The 23,637-nt window shown below is 41.1% G+C and overlaps 1 protein-coding gene across 2 annotated transcripts in view; it reads right to left on the bottom strand.

Annotated features, from left to right (window-relative positions):
- SEL1L (SEL1L adaptor subunit of ERAD E3 ubiquitin ligase) overlaps window positions 1–23,637 on the bottom strand; it is a 52,025-nt gene that overhangs the window by 23,906 nt on the left and 4,482 nt on the right. For both annotated transcript variants that reach the window (XM_053283970.1, XM_053283971.1), the window contains exons 2-8: window positions 9,822–9,859; window positions 8,989–9,211; window positions 6,523–6,690; window positions 4,377–4,482; window positions 2,344–2,506; window positions 472–525; window positions 315–374 (exon numbers count right to left, since the gene is read on the bottom strand). In XM_053283970.1, coding sequence (XP_053139945.1) covers window positions 315–374; window positions 472–525; window positions 2,344–2,506; window positions 4,377–4,482; window positions 6,523–6,690; window positions 8,989–9,211; window positions 9,822–9,859 — 812 coding nt within the window. The remainder of the gene's footprint in view (window positions 1–314; window positions 375–471; window positions 526–2,343; window positions 2,507–4,376; window positions 4,483–6,522; window positions 6,691–8,988; window positions 9,212–9,821; window positions 9,860–23,637) is intronic.

Genomic DNA, 23,637 nt, shown 5'->3' with positions numbered 1-23,637 from the left:
GCAGACCAGTTAACCATTGAACCAGTTCTGCACATCCCTAGCTATCGGTTCTGATGTATTTACGAATAATTAAATGATACAGCAGGACTTGAACTGATTCTAGGATAACTTGGTTTAAAGTGATGGAAATAAGATTAGAGACTCACCAATGAAACATGGGAATGTTATTTAAAAATAAATCAGATACTTTGAGCCACAAAAATACTAAAAATGTCTCAATATAATATTTCAAACACCAAACATTATATTCTGATAATATCGTGCATGAGTATTTTACTGAGGTTGCCTGCATATTAGGTGGGGAATGTACTTACTAAGATCATATGTGCGATCAAGTTTCCTCCAAGAGCTCCAAAAGTGTAATAAACAAGTGCCTATGGAAACAAAGTAGGGGTTGGTCAATTAAGTTATTTTCACTTGCACATAAAATAGAAAAACCAGAAAAAGAAAACCCCAGTAGAACTGCCATACCTTAGCCTGGCTGGAATTTACACCAAGGCCAGATGCATACAGAAACCCAAGGGCCTGAAAGGGAAAATAGAACAAAGTTCAGATGTGGCACTTTCAGGACTGGTATAACTTAGTCATAATATGCTTCAAAGTTTACTAGGTATATTCCACACATATACTAGGGGTATATGTATTCTGAATAAAAGCTATGGAGAAGAGATTGCAGAAGAATCCCGGAAATGTTGAGCTGGTTCGTCACCACAGGTACAGAACTTTCGGATATCATTGGCCACCATACCTACTTGTCTATCTAGACTAACTTGTATGATTGGAATGCCATAATGATTAAGACATTTCACTTAAATGGACATGGTGACCATTTCTAGCACAGCAAGTTCACTAGAATCAGACTATACTACCACAAATATTTATATACGGCTTTTCAACAAAAGATGCAAAAGTTTTGCATTTTGAAGACAACATGAACCAGATTATGTTATGGTGAACAACATTTGTCAGTCATCATCCTGGTATAAGTGTCAATTTGGTGAGCTAATTTAAAAATAGGCACTGTGAAAAAGATGTTTTCAACATAGAAGATGTTATCTTTATAATCCTTGGATATGCTTAAAGGTCACATACTGGATTTTGTTTTAACTCTGCCGCTGAAGGTTTGATAGATACCAGAAAGGTACCTTACTTTTAAGATGCTGTTTTGATAGATGAGAATTCTAATGTCTGCTATACTTCTTTTAGTACATAGTTAAAATGTATGTATGTATGTATGTCTATACATATTGTTTAGACAAGTATTTTCACATCAATTTGACCACGTGTCCTCTTCTTTTTCACAGTATAAAGCTGGCTGAAGTAGCCTGTTGAATGTTCCATGAAAGTCTTCAGGTATAGTTTGAACATGAAGACACTTACACAGCATGCTGCAGTGCCCCCCAAAGCTTCCTTGGAATGAGGCTATATCACAAAACATGGAGCCTTTTCTGCTTGACTGACACCAAGAACTATGAAGGCAATTTTCAGAACAAATGACCATAATCTGTGTGTACTAGGAGTGTGCCCGGACCGGTTTGGAGGCCATGCTGGAGGCCTCCGAACCAGTCCAGTTCCGAGCCGGTCCGGCGGCTCGGCACGGGGGGGGGTAGTACTTAACCCCCCCCCCGCTCTCCCCCCTCCGGCGCTGTAGTTTTCGTAAAAGTTTCTGGGGCGGCAGCAATCCTCCCTGCCGCACCGGCCCTGTTGTTAGCCTTCCATAGCTCAAATACGGCACACCCATGCGCCCGTTCTGGTGCGCGTGCGCACTCACTGCCGCCGCGTGCGCTCTCCGTACACGTCACACGTCGACGTGTGACGTGTACGGAGTGCGCGCACGGTTGCGGCAAGTGCGCACGCGCGCCAGAACGGGCGCATGGGTGTGCCGTATTTGAGCTATGGAAGGCTAACAACAGGGCCAGGGGCGGCAGGGAGGAATGCTGCCACCCCAGAAACTTTTACGAAAACTACAGCGCCGGAGGGGGAAGAGCGGCAGGGGGCGGGTAAGTACTACCCCCCCACCCCCGTGCCCATCCGGACCGGTTCGGAGGGATGCACATCCCTAGTGTGTACAGCTGCTCTGACATGGGCAAACAACTTAAGACAATACCAAATTAACAGATGACCCTTGTGTCAGCTGCTACTGAAAGAACTCTAGGAGGCCAAAGCTGATATACAGGCATAATGACAGTACATTCCCTCTCAACTGTTACACACAAGGATGGCTGCCACCGAAGAGAAAAGACGATCTTCACAAGTAAGTCACACAATGCAAGTTGGAGGAAATACAATTCTATATAATTTCACATTGAGTTAGCAAGAGAGGGCCCTTTGAGGTACACATACTGTTTGGCCTTTATGAGATCCTTCTTCAGTTAGCTTCTCAAAGAGCTCTTTAGCTGACTGGATGTTTTGCTTCAGGTAGTCCCCAAACAACATAGCGTAAGAGACCTTTTCCATTGCCTTAGTATGATTCATGTCAGCTGCTCTTAGAAGATATTGATAGGCTCTTTAAAAAGAAGAAAAGAAAAACATGTATATACATGCTCAGTTATTTATTATGACCTCACTCATTAGATTAGAACTATGAAATTGAAATGTGAGGCCTCATACATGTTGGAAAGGATGCCAAAATCCCTTAAGTAGTACTGGTTTGAGAGTACCAACATACAATCCATATATACTGAAAAGGAGTATCTAGTAAGGACCAACTGCTGCCACCCGCCAAATGTTACAGTAGAATTATACAGTAGAATTATTCCAAGGGGGATTCTGGTGAAAAGAGATACCAGTGGGGACCACAGTTCCCCCCCTCCCTTGCCCCCAAAGCCTTCTTGGAGTGAGGCTATGTCATTAAAAATTAACATTAAGAGCTCACTGCCAATAACCCTTCTAAATGATGTGGCGAATGCTGTTGATCTAACAAAAATGTGCCCCATTCTCCTTTCCCCACATCCCCAATATTTGACCTGAAGGTTCTTGCGAGACTGTTTGGGTCATTGCAGCCATTTCTATGTATTCATATAAATCAGGGCTTATCATAGGCAGGGCTCTGTATTATTTGCACTATTTTTTTAATCCCTTCCAAAATTATGAACCCAGAATAGCATGCAGAATAGCATGGATAGTAAATCCTCCAATCTGCATAAATTATGCAAACACACATTTATGGGGTTATTTTGTATAATTTATTCCAGGTGTGCATCATGCAGGCTCTGTCCCCGATCTGGCATCTGAGATGTTGACAGGCATTGCTCATACACGTTCAAGATTTTCAGAACCTTTAAAAGTAAAATTCTTGCTGTGTTTTGTGTGCTTGTGAGCTATGATCACAAAAATCAGGAAATAAATACAGGCTTGCTAATAAGCCCTGCCAAATGCCATGCTAAAGAGTTCATTGCTTCCATCATTGTCATTCAGCAAAATCTCACTAAAGCAAATCAGATCAGAAGCAACACCAAGGTCACAGCTGTTCATATGTGTAGATGAGACAGGTTAAGTTTGTTAAAGCAATCCTTTAAGATCTCACTCTGCTTGGGCAGAGGAGGAAAAGAAACAGCATTATGAAGTGGGGTGGGTGGGGTTTGAAAACAGAAAGTTTGTATGATGCTTCACGTATGGCTTTCTGTAGAGAATCACTGCTGAGAAATGCAAAATAGTAAATATGTAGTTTTCCTAAATTCAGAAACCAGCATAATAAAGACACATTAATGGAAATATATTTAGATATGTCTAAGTCAAGTTAAATAATTATTCCAATAATTAAAGTATTTAGATAGTGTAATTCGATAGCAGGTGGTTACAGTCAACTTATGAAAGTGGGCCACCTATTAATAAGCAACTTTAATATGCGATAGCCAAGCACGTATTTTATTTTAGCATTTATATCCCACTACTCCTCCATGGACATTGATGTGTTTATTCTCACAACTACCCTGTGAGGTAGGTTAGACTAAAAGAAGTGACTGGCCCAGAATCACCCAGCAGGTTTCATGGTTGAGTGGGGATTTGATCTTGGGTTTGCCCAGGTCTAGTCCAATCACTCCACCATCCCTAACCTTTTCCCAATCCCAGAGAGTCACTGCCAGTCAGCTTAGACCAGGGCTGCACAATTTCAGCCCTCTGGCCATTGTTGGACTGTAACTCCCATCATACTCAGCCATAGTCACCAATAGTCAGGGATGATGGGAAATGTAATCGAACAACAGCTGATGAGGCTGGGCGAAGTTGTGCAATACTGAGATGGATGGGTCAGCAGCCTGACACTTTATACTTCATCCTATCTGCTTCTTAATTTGATGGGTCCTAACCTATTATTACACAAAGCTTCCACAGTTGGGATGAACCCTCCGCCCCGCCACACACAAAAAGATACTCACTCTTTCCTCTGAGCCTTTTTACTGCTCTCGTTAAGGATTTTCATCCCAGTCTGGTAAACATCCTCTGCCTCTTGCATTTGCCTTCTCTTATTCGACTGCTCTTCAGCTTATAAAAGAAGAGGAGTAGGGGTGAAAAAGAGTAAACCCTTCAACCATCAAAACACTGTTCATACATAATTTTCAGGCTATTTTGGTCATTACACACCACCACAAAACCATGCACTTCACATTGGACTCCAGTGCTTTAATGGTCCACTGTATTTCATATTTCTTGTCTTGCAGTAGGAAGGCTGAAGGAGGAGAGGCTGAGGGAGAAGAGCTGGTCTTGTGGTAGCAAGCATGACTTGTCCCCTTAGCTAAGCAGGGACCACCCTGGTTGCATATGAATGGGAGACTACATGTGTGAACACTTAGGGGATGGAGCCGCTCTGGGAAGAGCATCTAGGTTTCAAGTTCCCTCCCTGGCTTCTCCAAGACAGGGCTGAGAGAGATTCCTGCCTGCAACCTTGGAGAAGCCGCTGCCAGTCTGTGTAGACAATACTGAGCTAGATAAACCAATGGTCTGACTCCTATGTTCTTCCTATGTCCCTATGTAGAAAGGCTCAGGAATGAACCAAGCCAATCATAATCTGGAAGCAGTCAAAAGAACATCCAGTTTGCTATTTGGTAGCAGTGTTAAAGAGTGCAACACCGTCTGCTTGCACTCTGCTCAAGTTATTTTTCTTTGTGTTCTGAAGCTACACTGACTGCTAACCACAACACAGCCTTGAATGTCCAAAATAAGATATTGGTTTTGTTCTACTCTGCAAGAAGCAGCTTCGACTTTTCACTTGATTATTACACAAATTATTATGATATATTTGCATAACTCTGCAAGTTTCAGAGATCACTCATACCTCAGGAAGATCTAATAAATTTGCAGCAATGTTAGGGCAAAGAGCACATGGCATTCAGTTCTTCATCTGAATTTTTTTTTTAAATGAAAAACAGCTACAGGGAGGCTGAAATCATGAGTCAAGGGAAGGGGAAAGAAGGACTGAAGAACAATTTTATTTCTCTACTCAAAATTTCCTTCCCTTGGGTGCTTTCTTAACAGCAGGAAAGAGATGCATACTCCCCTGCTAGGAAAGGGGGCAATTTTGAGCAGAGGGCAACAGGCCTCCTTCTCTATGGTCCACAATTTCTGTCTCCTGCAGTTGATTTTTATATTTTAAATGAGCATCAAAAGGAAAATCCACAGAACTGCCTGACACGTAGTTTGGCCCTCAGACAGATACAGAAATTAGAACCAGTTGGAGCTTTCCTCCCAGAAAGCTGCAGGGGCAAGACTGGATCAAGACAGCAGCGGGGGCAAGGTAGAAAGCCTTCTCCTCACTGCAGCCCCATCTTAGGGAGTTCTGCGTGGCTATTTATGTAAAATAAAAATAAGCACACAGGCCCCAATCGCACAATGAGTGTACCCTCTTTTTTGGCCCTAATAGCACTCTGTATATGGAAACAAAATCCAGTTTTGTCTCACATACTGACCTTTTCTTGGAACAGCAGCGTGCTACATTAAGTGATGAAACCTCTTTAGGCAACTGCATGGTGGACAGCTGTATCGGGACTTTAGAATCCAATAGACCTGCTGGATTAGACCAAGACTCTACTGGGTCCAGCATCCCGTTTCTCACAGTGGCCAGCCAGATGCCTCCAGGAAGCCCATAACCATAGCATGCAGATAACAGTCCCCCACTACCTGTTTGTCCTCAGCATTGGTACTCCAGAGTTATACTGCCTCTGAACATGTGAGGTTCCTGCATGAATAGAAGCATTACAGTACTTTCTCATTGCACTGGAACTCAGGCCAACAAGTGAGACTGGTTGGCAGTAGATTCAGGATAGACAAAAGGAAACACTTCTTCACACAGTGCAATAGTTACTGCCTCAAGATACAATAATGGCCACTGGCCTAGGTGGGAGAATAAACAATTCTCCATGCCATTTATTTTAGTCTCATACAAACCAAGCACAAAATCTCTTAGGATAGCTTCCACAAGTGACAAGACAGGCCAACAGGCATAGTTTTCATTAGCAGAACCCTAAATTTGCAACTGTTCTCCCTACAGAGTTTAGGAATTCTCTAGAAGAAAGTGCAGCAACTTACTTTCACAGAAGCCCCACTTTTGATCGCTCTTGTAGTCATATGTTGTTGCACACCAGAGTCTGCCATCTTCCCTGCCATCTGCAGTACATTCTGCATATTCCTTCTCCAGGAAGAGAAAGGGGAAGTGGCATGGCTCACCATCTGCAGTACCTCCAATAGCTGTCAAAACTGAAAACACACAACCACAAGTTAGTGCATCTTGAAGTGTCTCAGTCATTCCCAATGTTTTGTTTCTTGCCAGTTTCCTCTAAACTAGAACTGTGGCATCTTAATGCCACAGATACCAATTCAGATACCGTAGACCTGACAACAACCCATGAAACCATATACGAACAAACTGGCAGCTTGCTAATTAACAATCATCTGGTATCAAGAGGACATGTTTGTGCAAAGTTGTTTATGCCACTATTAACTACAGTATATCTAGTTGAACTATTGTCACACTATACACCTTTGATCTCATACATATTAAAAATAAAATACAACTGACTACTGAGCTGAAGAAGCAATGACATTCACAAGACCTCAATAACCAGAACTGAACAAATATGGTAAGCAGAAATCCTCTCTGATGCAGCTACTGTAACACAGGGTCCAGTGAAGTCCCTTGACTATACAGGCAAATTCTCCACAACACCACTTTAAGCCACCAATTCAGTAGTTTTCTCTGTCACAGAGTTACAATCCTAAGAATATTTACTAGGCTTAAATACACATTGTAAACTTATACTTCTCAACATAAGAAAATATCAGTTTGGGGCATTGGCAGACTTACTGCTGACTGTTTTCAGACCCAAGTTTACACAAAGTGCTGATGTGGCATTAGGAGAGAAGTGAAAATCAGGCTGCACCTGCTGTGTTTATGGTGCACAAAACAACTTCACAGTCTTCCAAGTGTTATAATTAGATGTAAGAATCTCGTCATGGTTTCAAAATGAACTGAAGTATATCAGCCAGTCAAGCCACTGAGAAAATTAAAGTCCAATATACTTCCTAAAGTACAACACACTTACTTATAGACACGGTTCTGATGTCATGCTAAACCATCTTTTAGTGTTAATGTGCACAAACAGGGACAAGCCTCTGGCTCATGCACACCCGCTTCTCATCCTTCCTCCTTTGCAAGTGAGGGGAGAACCTTTAAAGCTTCTGTTCCTGGTCTGAGACAGCCACAGCTTCCCATTTTGACAAGAAAGCCATTTCAAGGCACAGTTACAATAGGATATCAATCCAGGATCCTTATACCAGTTTTATACATTGCTTCCCAGATGCAAACTTCCCAGAACAAACTTCCGTTTGTTGGTCCTAGATTTCCTGGCAATCAATTTCATGGGATGACCCCTGGCTCTAGTGTTATGTGAGAGGGAGAAGAATTTCTCTATCCACTTTCTCCACACCATGCATGATTTTATAGACTTCTATCATGTCTCTCCACAGTCATCTTTTTTCTAAACTAAAAAGCCCCAGGTGTTGTAGCCTAGTCTCATAAGAAAGGTGCTCTAGGCCCCTGATCATCTTGGTTGCCCTCTTCTGAACCTTTTCCAGTTCTACAATCTATTTTTATATGTGGTGACCAGAATTGTATGCAGTACTCTAAGTGTGGCCACACCATAATTTTGTATAAGGGCATTATAATATCAGCAGTTTTATTTTCAATCCCCTTTCTAATGATCCCTAGCATGGAATTGGCCTTTTTCACAGCTGCCACATATTGAGTCGACACTCTCAACGAGCTGTCCACAACCCCAAGATCCCTCTCCTGGTCAGTCAGTGACAGCTCATATCAGCGTATATTTGAAGTTGGGGTTTTTCGTTCCAATGTGCATCACTTTACACTTGCCAACATTGAACTGGATTTGCCACTTTGTTGCCCACTCCCCCAGTTTGGAGAGATCCTTTTGGAGCTCCTCACAATCTGTTTTGGATTCCACTACCCAAAAGAGTTTGGTATCATCTGCAAATATGGCCACCTCGCTGCTTACCCCTACTTCTAGATCATTTATGAATAAATTAAAAAGATTCCTGGGGGACCCCACTTCTTTCTTACTTCCATTGTGAAAACTCTCCATTTATACCTAGCCTCCGTTTCCTGTCTTTCAACCAGTTAGCAATCCACACATGTACTTGTCCCCTTATCCCAAGTTTTCTCAGGAATCTTTGATGAGGAACTTTGTTGAAAGCTTTTTAGAAGTCCAGGGCTACTATGTCAACTGGATCACCTTGATCCATACACTTGTTGACACTCTCAAAGAACTCCAAAAGGTTTGTGAGGCAAGATTTACCTTTGCTGAAGCCATGCTGGTTCACTCCCAGCAGTTCAGCAACTTAATATCAGCACTAGACACAGAAATCAAGGTTTCCTCCCTAGCTTATACACATCTCATCCAAGAGTTACAAGTGCCAATGCAGTGATTGTGTGTTTATAAAGTAAGTATAGACCAGACCAAAGAATGCACACAAGATTACCTGGTTTTTGCATTTCTACACTTTCCAAGTCCTTATTTAATAGAGTTGAAAGTTCTAGAGAGCTTAAGTCCTCTAAAGATCTTTCCTTCTCCTCTTGGCTCCTAAAATTGTCTCCATCTTCAGTGTGAGACTCTGGTTCCTCAGAGTCAATGAAAATCTGACCTGCCACCACTTGGGTTCCTGTAGAATGGTCTTTCACCTGTTCCTCAGAAGGTAAGGTTGTCTAGAGTAAATCGTGAGAAAAATTTTACACAAAAAACCCACAAAATTTTAACACCACAAAGCAGAAGAGAGGGTTTTGTTTGTTTGTTTTAATTATTTTAGGCTAAGCAAATATTTGAGGTTGGATGCTTGCAAAGGCAGAAGATACTATTATAGATTAAGATAGGATTTGTGAATTATCCTTTCCTTGACCATCTTTCACTTTCCTGGCATACCTCTAGATGTGTTAACTTGATATCCAATATTCGCTGCTTTAGTTAAAAATGTAACCCTGATCTCTCTTCCATGCATCTGATATGATGTTAGTTTACTCCAGTTCTAAGCAATTAAAAAAAACACCACAACCTCAAAATTGAAGTTACTCATCACAGGGTATAATTGGTATCTGAATAATTAAGTACAGTAGAAGATTAATTATATACAAGTCAGATAATTCAGATCTTGTTTCTCAGCTTTTAGAATATTTGTCCCTCCCTTCCCCACCCCCCAGGTTATCTGGTTCAGAAAATTCATATGTGGAGTACATGCTCTCAAATTCTAGCAACTGGAATGTTCATAATTGTTCTCAACTATATTAATCACATGTATGTGAGAGGATATTCATAACTCACCTTTGATTCAAAGGACTCATCCTGAGTTCCTTCTTCATCTGCAAGAGTATTAAGAGAAGTTAGTGCTAACCAAGATATCTATGTGCTGTTGAACAGAACTGGAACTGCTCGGAAAATATAAACCATATTAAGTCCAGGTTTAAGCAACTATTTCACTTGAAAACAGATAGTTGAAAACATGGGGGGAGGGGGTTGTTAAAAAGAACTACAGTCTACAAAAACAAAGTAGAATATCAACTTCAACTTCCTAACCTTGAATGCTAATTTAAGATACTGATATCTATTAAACAAATCTTGTACAGTTGGCACATGCTCTTATTGTTATACTAGTTTCTAGAAATGTCATACATGCAAAGTATGACTTTCTCATGTAACAGATAACTCAGTAGAGATTTTTAACACAAACATTCAAAAACAGTGTCTACACTTAAAGAACCAAAGTCAAGATAGTTCCAAGATTAAGTGGTTTGGTCTCCAACGCAACCTGCGATTTCTAGATTACTCAAAACAGTGCAGAGCCTAAACATGTACTTTATGCATTACAGAGAGATCAAACATAACAAGGTGGGGAAAAAATATACATTTCAAATTCTTAGAAGCCTGCAATATTTGAGGCAAGATGGAAGGAAAAAGCTGTTTTAACAAGAAAGTAGTGTGCAGGAGAAACTTTTTTGGGGACAGAAGCAGTGTTCCCTCTAACAGGGATTCCTAGATGATGTTGACTACAACTCTCAGAATCCCCAAGCAGAAGCCATTACAGCTGGGGATTCTGGGAGTTGTACTCAACATCTGGGAATCCCTGTTAGAGGGAACACTGGACAGAAGACATGGAAAGGAACAAAGTGAAAGGGTTGTGGGGCAGAGAAGAGAGGAGAAAAGGCAGAGCTGAAGCAAAAAAGTTAGAAAAATTAAGGAAAAACAATCTTATTCAATCTTCATGATTACAAAGCTAAGTAAATATAGAATCAACTGGCCTTAACTGTTGATCACTTTTTATAAAGCTTGCAGGGTAGCAGTGAAGATACCGGTTTGGTTTTAGTCAGAAAAAGCCAATTATTTAACTTTCCTAACACTGGGCTCTTTGTGGAAGATTTTTACTCTTTGTGGAAGAAATGCAGAAGCAACAAAGCAAAAAAAAGAAAAGAGTAAAGCAAATTCTGTTAAAAACTTGCTTGAGGCTTGCAGTGACATCAAGCATATTTTTCTTTGAACATATATTGGCACTATAGTTATGAAACTGAAAGGATAACTATTCCAAAGTTATATAGTGATACTATATAGAAGTAGCGGTAATGTTTGGGAAGATGCATAAACAAGTCCAGAGACCAATTAGGTCACAACACATGGAATATGCTACCCATCAATATGATAAAGTGATTTGGAAAGCACTATATTGTGAGGAGGAGATATTGTTTAAAGCTGAACCAACTGAAGAACCAGAACGGAGAATGAGTTTTCATTTGCCTCTATAACGTGAAGCAAGAGAAGTGTTTCATTCTCGTTGCATCATGTGAACATCTCTCTGAAGGAACAAGCTCTATATTAGGTTCCAAACAAACACACAGCTGATTGAAAGCTAAGAGATGTTCTTGCCAAAGCAAACTGTCTTAGAAGGAAAAAAAGGCTTTGTTTGTTTAGTTGCTTCTAGTATTTATGCCGTTTTCCTTTTAAGTCTGGCCAGCTGAGATTTAGGATACAGACACTGGAGAAGAATAATTTACAGCTTTACTACATCTACCACAGAACTCCTGGCTAATAGATGGGCATTTTAGCTGCTCATCAAAAGGGTGGATTTCTTTCAGAGAAGTCACATTAATACTGATGTATGAGTACTTGAAAGCTTACTCTAATCTTATACTTAAAGCAGCCATGTTATTTAATGGTCACTCAGAGGTAGGGACGTGCTAATGGTTCGTAAACAGGTTCGGTACTGCGAGGAGGGGAGCAGTGAGCAGGATCTTAAAGAAGAAAAAAGAAAAGAGAACAGGTCCTTACTAGGTCCACATTCTCCTGCTGCGGCGGCACTTGTCCCAAGTACCCATGCACAGCACCAGCATGCACATGGTGTCCATGCATGCATGGGCACCATGCGCGTGCTGGGACTGCATGCAGGTAGCTACATGTGGCAGTGGAGAACAGGTAAGGACCAGTGTTCCCTCTAACAGGAATTCCCAGATGCTGTTGACTACAACTCCCATAATCCCCAACCAAAGGCCACTGCAGTTGGGAATGCTTGGAGTTATATTGAACTTCAGCTGGGAATCCCCGTTAGAGGGAACAGTGGTAAGGACTTGCTCTCCTTAAAAGAAAAGAAAAAAGAAGACCCTGTTTGCTGCTCCCCTCCCCATGGCACCGAACTGGTTCGGCGCTGAAACTGGGCTTGAGTCCTACACAGAGGAAAGGGTCATTCAGTATTACGAGCAGTTAGGCTCAAATTGCTTAGCAGTGCAATCCTAAGCATGCCTACTTTACTTTATTATTATTTTACTTTACATACTTTTATAAGTAAGTCCCACTGTGTTCAGTTAGCAGGACAATACATACAACTGAACAAAGGGGAACAAGTATCCCTGGGGGCGGAATGGGCGCACCAGATGGACAACTTGCTCTTGAATCTCCCCCTCCCTGAAGAAGGTGGTGGTGGGGAGGGGCTCATCTTTACTTTTTGCTGCAGGGCCTACTCCAACTCTGCTACGTCTCCTTCAGGTAGGCTTAGTCCCTAACGTCTGTTTAGGATTGCAGTAGCCTGAATTCTTTTTCTAAACTGAAAACCCAAGAGCAGTTATGACTGCAAAAATCCATGACCTGGGATTGCAAAACCTTACAAAAAGAACATTTGCGAGGAAACTGTTGGTTTGCTATTAACTCTACCACCTTTCAAGCAAACCGAAGAACATTTTCAATGACAGCAACAAAACAAGCCAATACAGTACATTCATGAAAAAGTCTTCATATTTCACACTGCTGAGAAAAGCACCACAATAAAGTGTGGCTGGGGATGATGGGAGTTGTAGTTCAGCAACAGCTGGAGAGTCAAGACTGCCTACCCCGAAAGTAGCAAATGGTTTTCAGTTAGCTTTAGAAGTTTTTGTACCCGAACCAAACTGAGGAACGAAGCTGTCAGGGCACAGCAGCACTTCATCCTGTTTGATGCCATGCACTAGTCACCAACTCTCCACAAACCAACCTAAAGAGAACAAACTCGATTTGCAAGCTACTGAACATTCTGTTATTGGGGAAGCAAAATGTTAAGTCTGAGAAAGGTGAGAAGAATGGGCTTGACCAGGTAGGCCTTACAAAAATGTTGCTGAACAAAAGGCACATCTGGAGGTGGGAATTTTATGGACCTTTTTTGTATGTATGTATGTATGTATGTATGTATGTATGTATGTTTGTTTTATGGATCTGTCAGTTATGAATTCAGAATTACACATTATACCAGTAAAAGGGTCTCCAGCTGCTTTTTTGCTGGATAATGTGTACGCAGAGCAAGACCAGGACATTTGCAGGGGAGAAGAGGTGGGGGGTTGCTTTGACCTTTTTGTCAGTGCACCACCCCACCCCTGCCAGGCTCCAAGTCCAGAAAGAAGCCTAGTAGGGGAAGAACAGCCTGGAGAAGGTTTAAGCAACTCTCCTCTTATCCATCAGTTCTCACCTGTAATGACTGCCTTCTTTCATATGACCTACCCCAAGCTTTAAGATACAGTTCAGAAGCCCTGCTCTGGATCCTGCCCACCCCATCATCATCATCATCTTATATCCCACTCTTCCTCGAAGGAGCCCAGAGCGGTGTACTACATACTTCACTTTCTCCTCACAACAGCCCTGTGAAGTAGGTTAGGCTGAGAGAGGAGTGACTGGCCCACCCTGCAAGTATTATGGCTGAATGGGGATTTGAACTCAGGTCTCCCTGGTCCTAGTCCAGCGCACTAACCCCATGGTAGGTGGCTACAGACCAGGGAGAAGGCCTTTTCAGTGATGGCACCCCATCTATGAAACACTCTCCCCAGGCAGATCTATAAAAAAGGTACCAACTCTATTATTCCTTTAGACAACAGATTAAGAACTTTTCAGTAGCCACGGTTAGGTAATTGTGCTCAATAAAGTTTACTTTATATTGGATTTTTAAATTGCTCTAACAAGACTGAGTGCTGCTGCTTTGGGTCAGTGATAATTATTGTTTTAGTTAGCTGGATTACTTAGATCTTTTTAAAGGAAAAACTGCAGCCTCCCTCTTGAATCTGAGCCTTCATTTTGTGCAAACAAGACTCTCACACAGGACAGGAGCTTGTGTCTTGAAGTTGCCAGCATGAGAATGGCAGGAACCACACTCAATGCTTGAATGTTTTTGATGAAGGAAAATGGGTAAGCAAGGCCACCCTGAAGCAAGCAGAACTTCTTGCCACTCACTGAATCACTCAGAGCCTCTTCTGCTTTGGGTTTCTAGCACGTAGTACTGCCTCATCCACTAAGCTTTGATGACTCTCCTTAGAAAGTTAATATATAATATAGAGTTAATAATCCCTGCCTTTTCTGATCTTGGACATACATCTAGAAGCCTCTACTGCCTTCGTAGCCTTTATTTTAACCCCTAGTTGTCCTGTACCCCTGTAGGCTCAGAGAGCTTTCAGGATCAAGTCCCCCTGGAACTCCCAGCTGCCGTTGCACTCTCCCCCTTGTTCCCCAAACTCCATCTTTGGCACATGCGAGAAGACAGGGAATGAAAACATTGCAGGAATAGCACTTTAAATTCACAAGCTCACCCATGTTGCCTTGTACATCAACAGAAACCCAAAAAATATCTGCTACAGGGAATGGCTTGTGCATTGCCTAATCAATCTTAGAAGCCTTCCTTTTTAGATCAAGTACTAGAACTGATCTGTAATTAGATTGATAAAGTACAAGTCAGCCCATATGCAATCCACTTGGGTGACCTCAAGTTCAGTGAGGACTGTGCATGCCTTGGTACTGCGTAAACAAGCCGTTATCCAGAAGCCAGTTTCTTGAATTTGCTTAACCCACGAAAAACATTAAACTCAACTGAACATACTGAAATTCTGTCATCATTTCTGACTCATGTTTTGCTATAGTTTCACTATTACAATGCAAGCAGAAGAAATACTAGGCTAAACATATGGAAGATCTTTACCTAAGAAGTTGCCTAGGTCAGACCCTTGGTCCATTTAGCTCAATATTGTCTACACAGACCAACAGCAACTTCTCCATGGCTAGAGGCAGGAGTCTCTTTCTCAGCCCTATTTTGGAGATGCCAGGAAGAGAACTTGGACCTTCTGAGTACAAGCATACAGGTGCTCTTCCCAGAGTGGCCTCATCCCCTAAGGGAATATTTTACAGTACTCACATATGTAGTCTCCCATTCAAATGTAAACCAGGGCAGATCCTGATTAGCAAAGGGGACAATTCATCATGCTTGCTACTGCAAGACCAGCTTTTCTCCTTTTACTTGTGGATTCAAGATGATATTTCTCTAATTTATACTCATCACATGGCCTTGAGGTAACTTACAAAAATGCAATGATAAAACCCATAAAACCAGCAGTAAAAAAGTCCCCATAAAACCAGTTGCTAATATCAATTAACACATCAGCAAGTCAAAGGCAATTAAAAAGGACTCTGAACAAGATGGAGTTCACCTATTGCCAAAAAGAGCTGGTTACATGTCAGGGGAGGGACTTTCATAGTATGAGAGCTTCCACTGAGAAGGTCCTCTGATAGCTGCCTGCCAAACTTCAGAAGAGCAGGTTCCCATGGGAGAAGTGGATCCTTCAGATTGTTGCAAGTGAGGATTCTAAAGCACTGCAGTAACCTCCTCTTCTGGCCACTAGAGGCATGATGAAATGTTAATAGGTCTGTCTTGGTCACTAAGTCTCAGAATTGTTCAGTTGTTGAAGGCTAGTGCCTGTTTGGGTATGTTGTTCAATGACTCTCGCAGTAAGTGATGTTCTAGTTACTTAATAAATCTTTATTTTTTAACTCAGCCTACTGCCTCCAGATAATCTCTTGGGCTAAACTTCTTTACCACCAGAGCATACTCTGCTGTGTGAGGATTTTGATCTCTCTCCTTATACTCCTCAACACAGATACTCAGGTCCAAAGCAATAGCAACAGCTTTCTATTTTTAGTTCACTACAAGCAGTTTCAAACGTTTGAAGACTACATCTAAGACACACCCATACCATTACTGACTACATTGCAGTTATCTTCAACGTAGGTTTGTTTATTTATGGCAACCAGAGGACAATTGTGTTATATAAATTCACCCTCAAGCCTTTCCATTAAGTTATTGCCAACATTCATTTCCCCTATTATGTCCACTACAGAGCAAGGCTATGAAAGTCAGACCACATGAGAAGGTCAGAGCAATTTCTTATATTAAGTTCTGACATGTTAGAATTTCATTCCCTAAGGCACATATAAAGCTGCCTCATACCAAGTCAGACCACTGGCCCATCTAGTCCAGGGAATCTCAACGTTGGGTCCCCTGATGTTATTGGACCTCTACTCCCAGAATATCCAACCAAGATCACTGGGGCTGGGGATTATGGAGTTGAAGTCCAATAACATCTGGGGATGTCTAGTCCAGAATAGTCTACTGTGACTGGCAGCAGCTCTCCAAGATCCCAGGCAGAGGTCTCTCCTGTCACCTGGTACTTGATCCTCTTAACTGGCAATACCAGGGATTGAACTAGAATTTTCTGCATGCAGAGCATGAACCACCGCCCCTTCACATTGTTACTTGACAACATTTCAATTACAGTCACAGATGTTGTTACTTGACAACATTTCAATTACGCAGATGTCACTCAAGTCAAGGATACTTGGTTCCAAGTATATTTGTTTAGGACATGATCACAGGTTTGCTCTTCTTTTCTGAGTAGCAGCTCCTTCCAAAAGATAGGAAACAAATACTATTGTGCCTCTTTTCACTTACATTAGAAGACCCAACGTAACAGCTAGAAGAGCATCCCTCCCCAAATGAGCCTTCACCATCGAAGATCTTCTGATGAGGCCCACTTCCAGCTTCCATCTAACGTGAAAGCTAAATTGGCCTCAGGACTAAATTAGGCTCAGGACTGTTGGTAGCAACCTCAACTCCCTGGAGCTCAGATCAGTATAGCCTCTTCCCGCTGTCTTTTAGAAGGTGTGTAAAAAACCCTCACATTTTCAGAAAGTCTTTGGAAATTTATGATTAGAATCCATTTGGATATTGTTATGTCCTACTGCATTATTGGCCTTTTGGATAAATGTAAAGTGTGGCTTTCAAGTCGATTTTTACTCCTGGTGCCCAAAGAGCCCTGTGGTTTTCTTTGGTAGAATACAGGAGGGATTTACCACTGCCTCCTCCCACGCAGTTTGAGATGATGCCTTTCAGCATCTTCCTATATCGCTGCTGCCCGATATAGTACCAGTGGGGATTCAAACCGGCAACCTTCTGCTTGTTAGTCAAGCATTTCCCCGGTGTGTCACTTAATGTGAACACTGGCCTTTGGTATAGCTACTTTTTAAGTTATTTGATTGCTTGGGTTTAATTTTCTGCAGCGTATTACTGTTCAATTTGTTAAGATTTTGTTTTAATTTGTGAATCATTGAACATCAAGTATCATATAAACATTTTAAAATAATACAGAAGTTTGTGCTGCCTGTTAGAAGGAAACTTCTGTTTCCTTTGAGGCTGGTTTGGAAACAGAAGTTTTAAGGTAGAACCTTAGCTCAATGGTAGCGCTTGTGCAGAGTCCTAGGTGCAATCTCAAGAATCTCCAGTTTAAAAGAAGCTCAGGAAGTTAGGCTGAGACCAGACTCTGCCAGAGACAGGCAGAGCAGCTGCTGCCTGTTAGACTGGGGGAACCAATGGGCTTACTCGGTATAGAGGTAGTATCACATGTTCATATTTTTTATTTATAGCTGGATTAACAGGCTTGATATTTATGCTTATTTTAAAAACAGTTAACTGTTATTGTGGAACATGAACTTTTTAAAAAATGTAATGTATGACAAATGTAATGGAAAAAGTAATGAAACAATGTTATGTCAGGTTTCTATAAAATATGAACAATTCATTAACACTCCTTTTCTTTGGTTTTTATAGTGGAATAGTAGTGTCAGCCTACACTTACAAAATTAAAGACATATAAAGTAATTAGAACAGGAACGACAGTGACAGCAGTTATTCAAAACTTAAGTCAGTGCTAATGGCAATCATAAAGAGAACTTGCCATCTGCACAGGGGAAATCTTGACTTCATGATATATTTGGTAATATCGGACAGTCAGATAGCAGCCAGTTAGTTGACTGGTCAGCCAACAATATTTGACCTGTTAATTGACTGCATGCCAGCTCTAAAATAGGCAGTGAAATAAAGGATGTGTATAAAACCAGTTACAGCACTTAAGTAAGTGTTGAACACTACAAAGAGATTAATTTGATACATGGCAGATCTAGTGCAATACATTTAAATTCTCTGAAACCTGTTCATTTTCAGTGCATCTATTCTTCCAATGACCTTTCAGCCTTAAGGGCATTCCTTAACAGATGTAACATAACAAAAGAAGTGAATTTTGGGTGGTATAAAAATGTGTTTGTTTTTATATATATATATATATATATATATATATATATATATATATATATGTATATATATATATTTTTACAAACACATTTTTATACCACCCAAAATTCACATCTCTTGAGAGAGAGAGAGAGAGAGATACACACACACACACACACACACACACACACACACGGGTTGGTCTTTTTTTATCCCCCAGTATGACCATCACCTGAGAAAATGAAGTGCCACATAGTCTGCAAACTGTAGGGTGGGTTTTTTTTGCATATAATAATGATTTATCATATACATATGGCAAAATTATATGCAAAAAATAAATGTTACACATTTTGAAATTATCAAGTAATAAGCAACATATTTAACAATTTTTTTATTTATGTTTACATCCATTCTTCCTCCAAGAACACAATATTACTACTACATAATAATACACTTGATGCTTCAAGTTTCTCTGCACCTGACAGACCACCCTGAGAGATCTGCTCTGCAGTTCCCTTTTCTTGCTGCGATGCCCTTTTTGGAGGGTAACAAATTGCCTGATATTCATTACCTTGGAGAAGAAAAAAATATTATTATATTTGATGTGCAAATTTCTGGGCAAAAGAGAGCCATGTAAAAGCACACAGCCAGAAAGAAAAAAAGACTAACAGCCAGAAAGAAAAAAAGACTAACTAAATTGGAGCTGCTAGAAGGTTGTATTAGAAAACTGACTGAGTACTAGTAGCGTTAAAATGGAGCTTTTTGTAGAATTGCTTTATTTTATTATTTCCCCTCTGCAATTCAATTTGAATTACACTGGGGAAACCATACAAATAGTTCTACAAAAAGCTCCATTGTAAATAGTTACAACTCCAATGTAGCTCTACTACTACTACATCAATTTTCTAATACACCGTTTTAACAGCTCTAGTTCATTGCAAAAAGTTAGCATTTTGCCTTCAAGAAGCATAGTTTGCCCAATTTGGGGCAAATAAGTATTTTGCCATTTTATTTTTTAAAAAACATTTTGGATAGTTACAACACAAGGTGAGTCTTAAGAGACAGGTAATACATTTTCATAGATTAACTCCAATCCCCCCAGACCCCACCCCAGACCCTGATCAGCAATAAACTATTGATTGAAGTACATACACAGTATAATAAAACTCTGCATGCCAACTTCATTACTCATATATACCCAGTTGTTACTCATCATATATACCCAAAGCAAGTCATAAACAGAAGAGGCACATCAGCCATGGGGGTTTGATATAAAAAAATTTAAAGGTTCAAAATGTACAAATTCACTAAACAGTAAAATAATGACAATTAAAAATAGGGTGAAAGCCAAGACAGTAGATGAACAGAGGGGTGGGGGAGGCACATTCACAAAATCTGCTTGAAGAAATTGAGATATAAATATCTGAAGCTGCCTTATATGGAGTCTGACCATCAGTCCGTCAAGCACAGGACTTCGACTGGGAGTAGCTCTGAGACGCCGGGAGCGGCTTTTCCACTGTTGCTCCTTGAAATTATTTTAATTGGAGTCAACAGAAATGCCATTCATAAGAACAGCCCTGCTAGATCAGGCCCAAGGCCCATCTAGTCTAGCATCCCGATTCGCACAGTGGACCACCAGATGCTGCTGGAAGCCATAGGCAGGAGTTGAGGGCATGGCCTCTCTCCTGCTGTTACTCCACCGCAACTGGTACCCAGAGGCACCCCACCCCCCCACCCCGAGGCTGGAGGTGGCCCACAGCCCTCCGACTAGTAGCTGTCAATAGATCTCTCTTCCATGAAGTTATCCAAACCCCTCTTAAAGCCATCCAGGTTGTTGGCTGTCACCACATCTTGTGGCAGAGAATTCCACAAGTTGATTATGCGTTGTGTGAAAAAGTACTTCCGTTTGCTGGTCCTAGATTTCCTGGCAATCAATTTTCATGGGACGACTCCCGGTTCTAGTGTTATAGGAGAGGGAGAAGAATTTCTCTCTATCCACTTTCTCCATAGCATGCATGATTTTATAGACCCCTGCTAACTGGGCAAAGAGGCACCTTTTACCATGGTGATTCTCTTTATTTAGCAGGGGGAGAGTAACTGGCCCTATCCACCCCCAGCACAGTACTTCCAGTGACTGTTGCTGGTGTGTGTCCTATGTTTCTTTTTAGAATGTGAGCCCTTTGGGGACAGGGAGCCATCTTATTTGTTTTATTTCTCTTTGTAAACCACCCTGAGCCATTTTTGGAAGGGCGGTATAGAAATCGAATTAATAATAATAATACTATCATGTCTCCCCGCAGTCATCTTTTTTCTAAACTAAATAGCCCCAGGTGTTGTAGCCTAGCCTCATAAGAAAGGTGCTCTAGGCCCTTGATCATCTTGGTTGCCCTCTTCTGCACCTTTCCCAGTTCATGTCAATACAAGTTGTTGTTAAAGAATGAAAGAACCTTGCTTAAAGGACAGCAAACACAACTTGCAACCACTAGAAATCTTATGGAAATGATCTTGTCATGTATCTCAAGCAGGCCACATAGTTGAGAACTTTCCTCCATGATATTAGATCTCAAACTATACCTAGCAAAATATTCTACAAGGTCATTCACACAATCAAAAACTGTGTTCTACCTGGGTTTGGGAGCTGTGTGTGATCCAAATTTTCGGTTATGTGGAAGCAAGGGTAGACCTGGGTAGCTTTTCCTCCTACTTTGCTTCCACACCATCATTTCTACCTAGATTTCCCTCTTAACTTGCTTCCACACAACCTGAAATCGGGAGCGCACACAGCTCCCAAACCTTTTGACTCTGTGAATGACCTCTATAATTATCTGTGTGGCAACATAATTCAAGGCAAACATTGCAGTACACCTCTGGGCAAAAAACATTCATTGGACAAAGCTGGTTAATGAAAATAAGAAGTACAAGTTTTACTTTAAGAAGGAAGTCTCAAGTCTCAGAAACAGCTATTAAATAGATCACAACCCTTTAATTGTATGAAAACCTCTCAAGGTTCACAGACTCAGTTCGATGCAGCACTGAGACATATACACAACCCCATCAATGCAATGCAGCTGAAGCCTGAAGGCACATGGATCTATAATGCTGAAGGGACTTGTATTTCTTTTTATGTTTATATTCCAATCTTCATTCAAGGAGCCTAGAGCAGTGTACATGGTTATGCTACTTCTCACAACAACCCTGTAAGTTAGGCTGAGAGAGAGAGAGAGAAGTGACTGACCCAAAGTCACCCAGTAGGTTTCATGGTTGAATGAGAATTTGAATTCAGTCTGCCTGGTTCTAGTCCAGTGCTCTAGAAATTATCATAAAAGGCGAGGGTGTGGCGGAGGTGGGGAGCAGAGCATATCTAAATGGTGAAATAATGAGGGGGAAGCATAGTAAAAACCTGGTCTTAGGGTAGCAAGTATGAACTGTCCCATTTGCTAAGCAGGGTCTGCTCTGGTTGTATTTGAATGGGAAACTACATTTGAGCCCTGTCAGATATTCCCCTTAAGGGATGGAGCCACTCCAGGAAGAGCACCTGCATGCTTGCATGCACAAGGTCCCAAGTTCCCTCCCTGGCATCTCCTGCCTGCAACCTTGGAGAAGCCACTGCCAGTCTGTATAGACAATACTGAGCTAGATGGACCTATGGTCCTACTCAGTATATGGCAGCTTCCTATGTTCCTATATTAATTTACTTACAATTTCTGCTGCTGTGTGTGGCCCTCTGAGAGAATGCAGCTGTGTTTGTCTCCCAAACTGTCCCAAACCCAAGAGACAGGGAAGGGCTTACAGCCTATAGTCACACATTAAATTTGTCCATGTAGTGAATAAATATGCCATCTCTGACTACTCGAAAATACTAAATACTACTAAACCAATGCTGCAGCTTTACCTGATCGTTTCTTGGGGTCATCAACAGGTTATGTTAAGACAAGCTTCTTGCTATTTACATTTGACAATGGAGACAATGAATTAGCACCATCTCATATGTAAATCATGAATGAAGGGGAAACGACAATAAGCCTTTGGAACTGCAGCAATGATGGACTGAGATAAGCTTCTTGCCTCAAGCAATGGGCAAGCAATTGAGCAACATGAAAAGACGTAATAATAATCTAAATGGCACAGCAGGGAAATGCTTCACTAACAAGCAGAAGGTTGCCAGTTCAAATCCCTGCTGGTATGTTTCTCAGACTATGGAAAAACTTATATCGAGCAGCAGCTATATAGGAAGATGCTGAAAGGCATTATCTCATACTGTGCAGGAGGAGGCAATGGTAAACCCCTCCTGTATTCTACCAAAAGAAAACCACAGGGCTATGTGGGCACCTGTAATTGAAATCAACTTGATGGCACACTACCTTTACCTCCTGGAATAGCCTAGTCTAGGCACCAGTTACATTTCTAGGTGCCACGGTGCCCTGGCACCTGGGAATTGTCAAGTCTTGCATTAAGAATTTTCAGACATAATCCACAATGTTATACACATCTGTAACATCTGAGTAACTTACCGGTAGCCTTCATGCTTAATTAAGCCAAATGTAAAGATTCAGATATTCAAAAAAGACCATTTATTGATGGAATCAAGAACAGCAAAATTCCTATGACAACTATCTTAAAGCTAATTATAGACCTAATAGGATATTTTGATAACATCAAAAAAGTTTTCTGGACTATCTAGAGCCAATTCCATACCCCAATATTTTAGTTGTACACTCCTGCAACTGTTCCTCCCCGCCCTAAAATACATGTTGTATATGACTAGCTTATGAATCAAAGAATAGAAATAAAAGTCTACGTCCATCCTTAAATTGTAAATTGTTGCCCAAGAAGCCCAGAACTCAAAAGATTCTAAACACATTTTCCAACTACCCAAAATCAAACTTAGCCAGCCACATATAAAGTGAATCTCTTACCAAAATTAGCCACTTAGCGTTAACTGAAACCCTGACCTGCATTAAAGTGCTTGTGTCAAAGAACTTGGGCAGCATCACATGCAAATGTTACAAGAAATATTCCTTTTCGTTATTTGTACAGGATAGAGATAGAGTGGTGAATACTGAAACAGCCTTCCTGTAAAACAACTAGCAACCTTGATGTTCCTTCTCTGGCTCCAGAGCTTGTTGTTCTAAAAATACTTCTGGGAACAAGTGCAGGTGACTAACTAGGTTTAATACACAACTAGTCATATCTTTGTACATGATAAACAGCCTTGTCCTGTCAGCTGCAACCAGAGATGTGGGATGGAAC

Source organism: Hemicordylus capensis, chromosome 1 (assembly GCF_027244095.1).
Source record: "Hemicordylus capensis ecotype Gifberg chromosome 1, rHemCap1.1.pri, whole genome shotgun sequence".
NCBI lineage: Eukaryota > Metazoa > Chordata > Lepidosauria > Squamata > Cordylidae > Hemicordylus > Hemicordylus capensis.
Note: the sequence above shows the minus strand (reverse complement) of the source record. Positions and strands in the feature narration are given on the sequence as shown.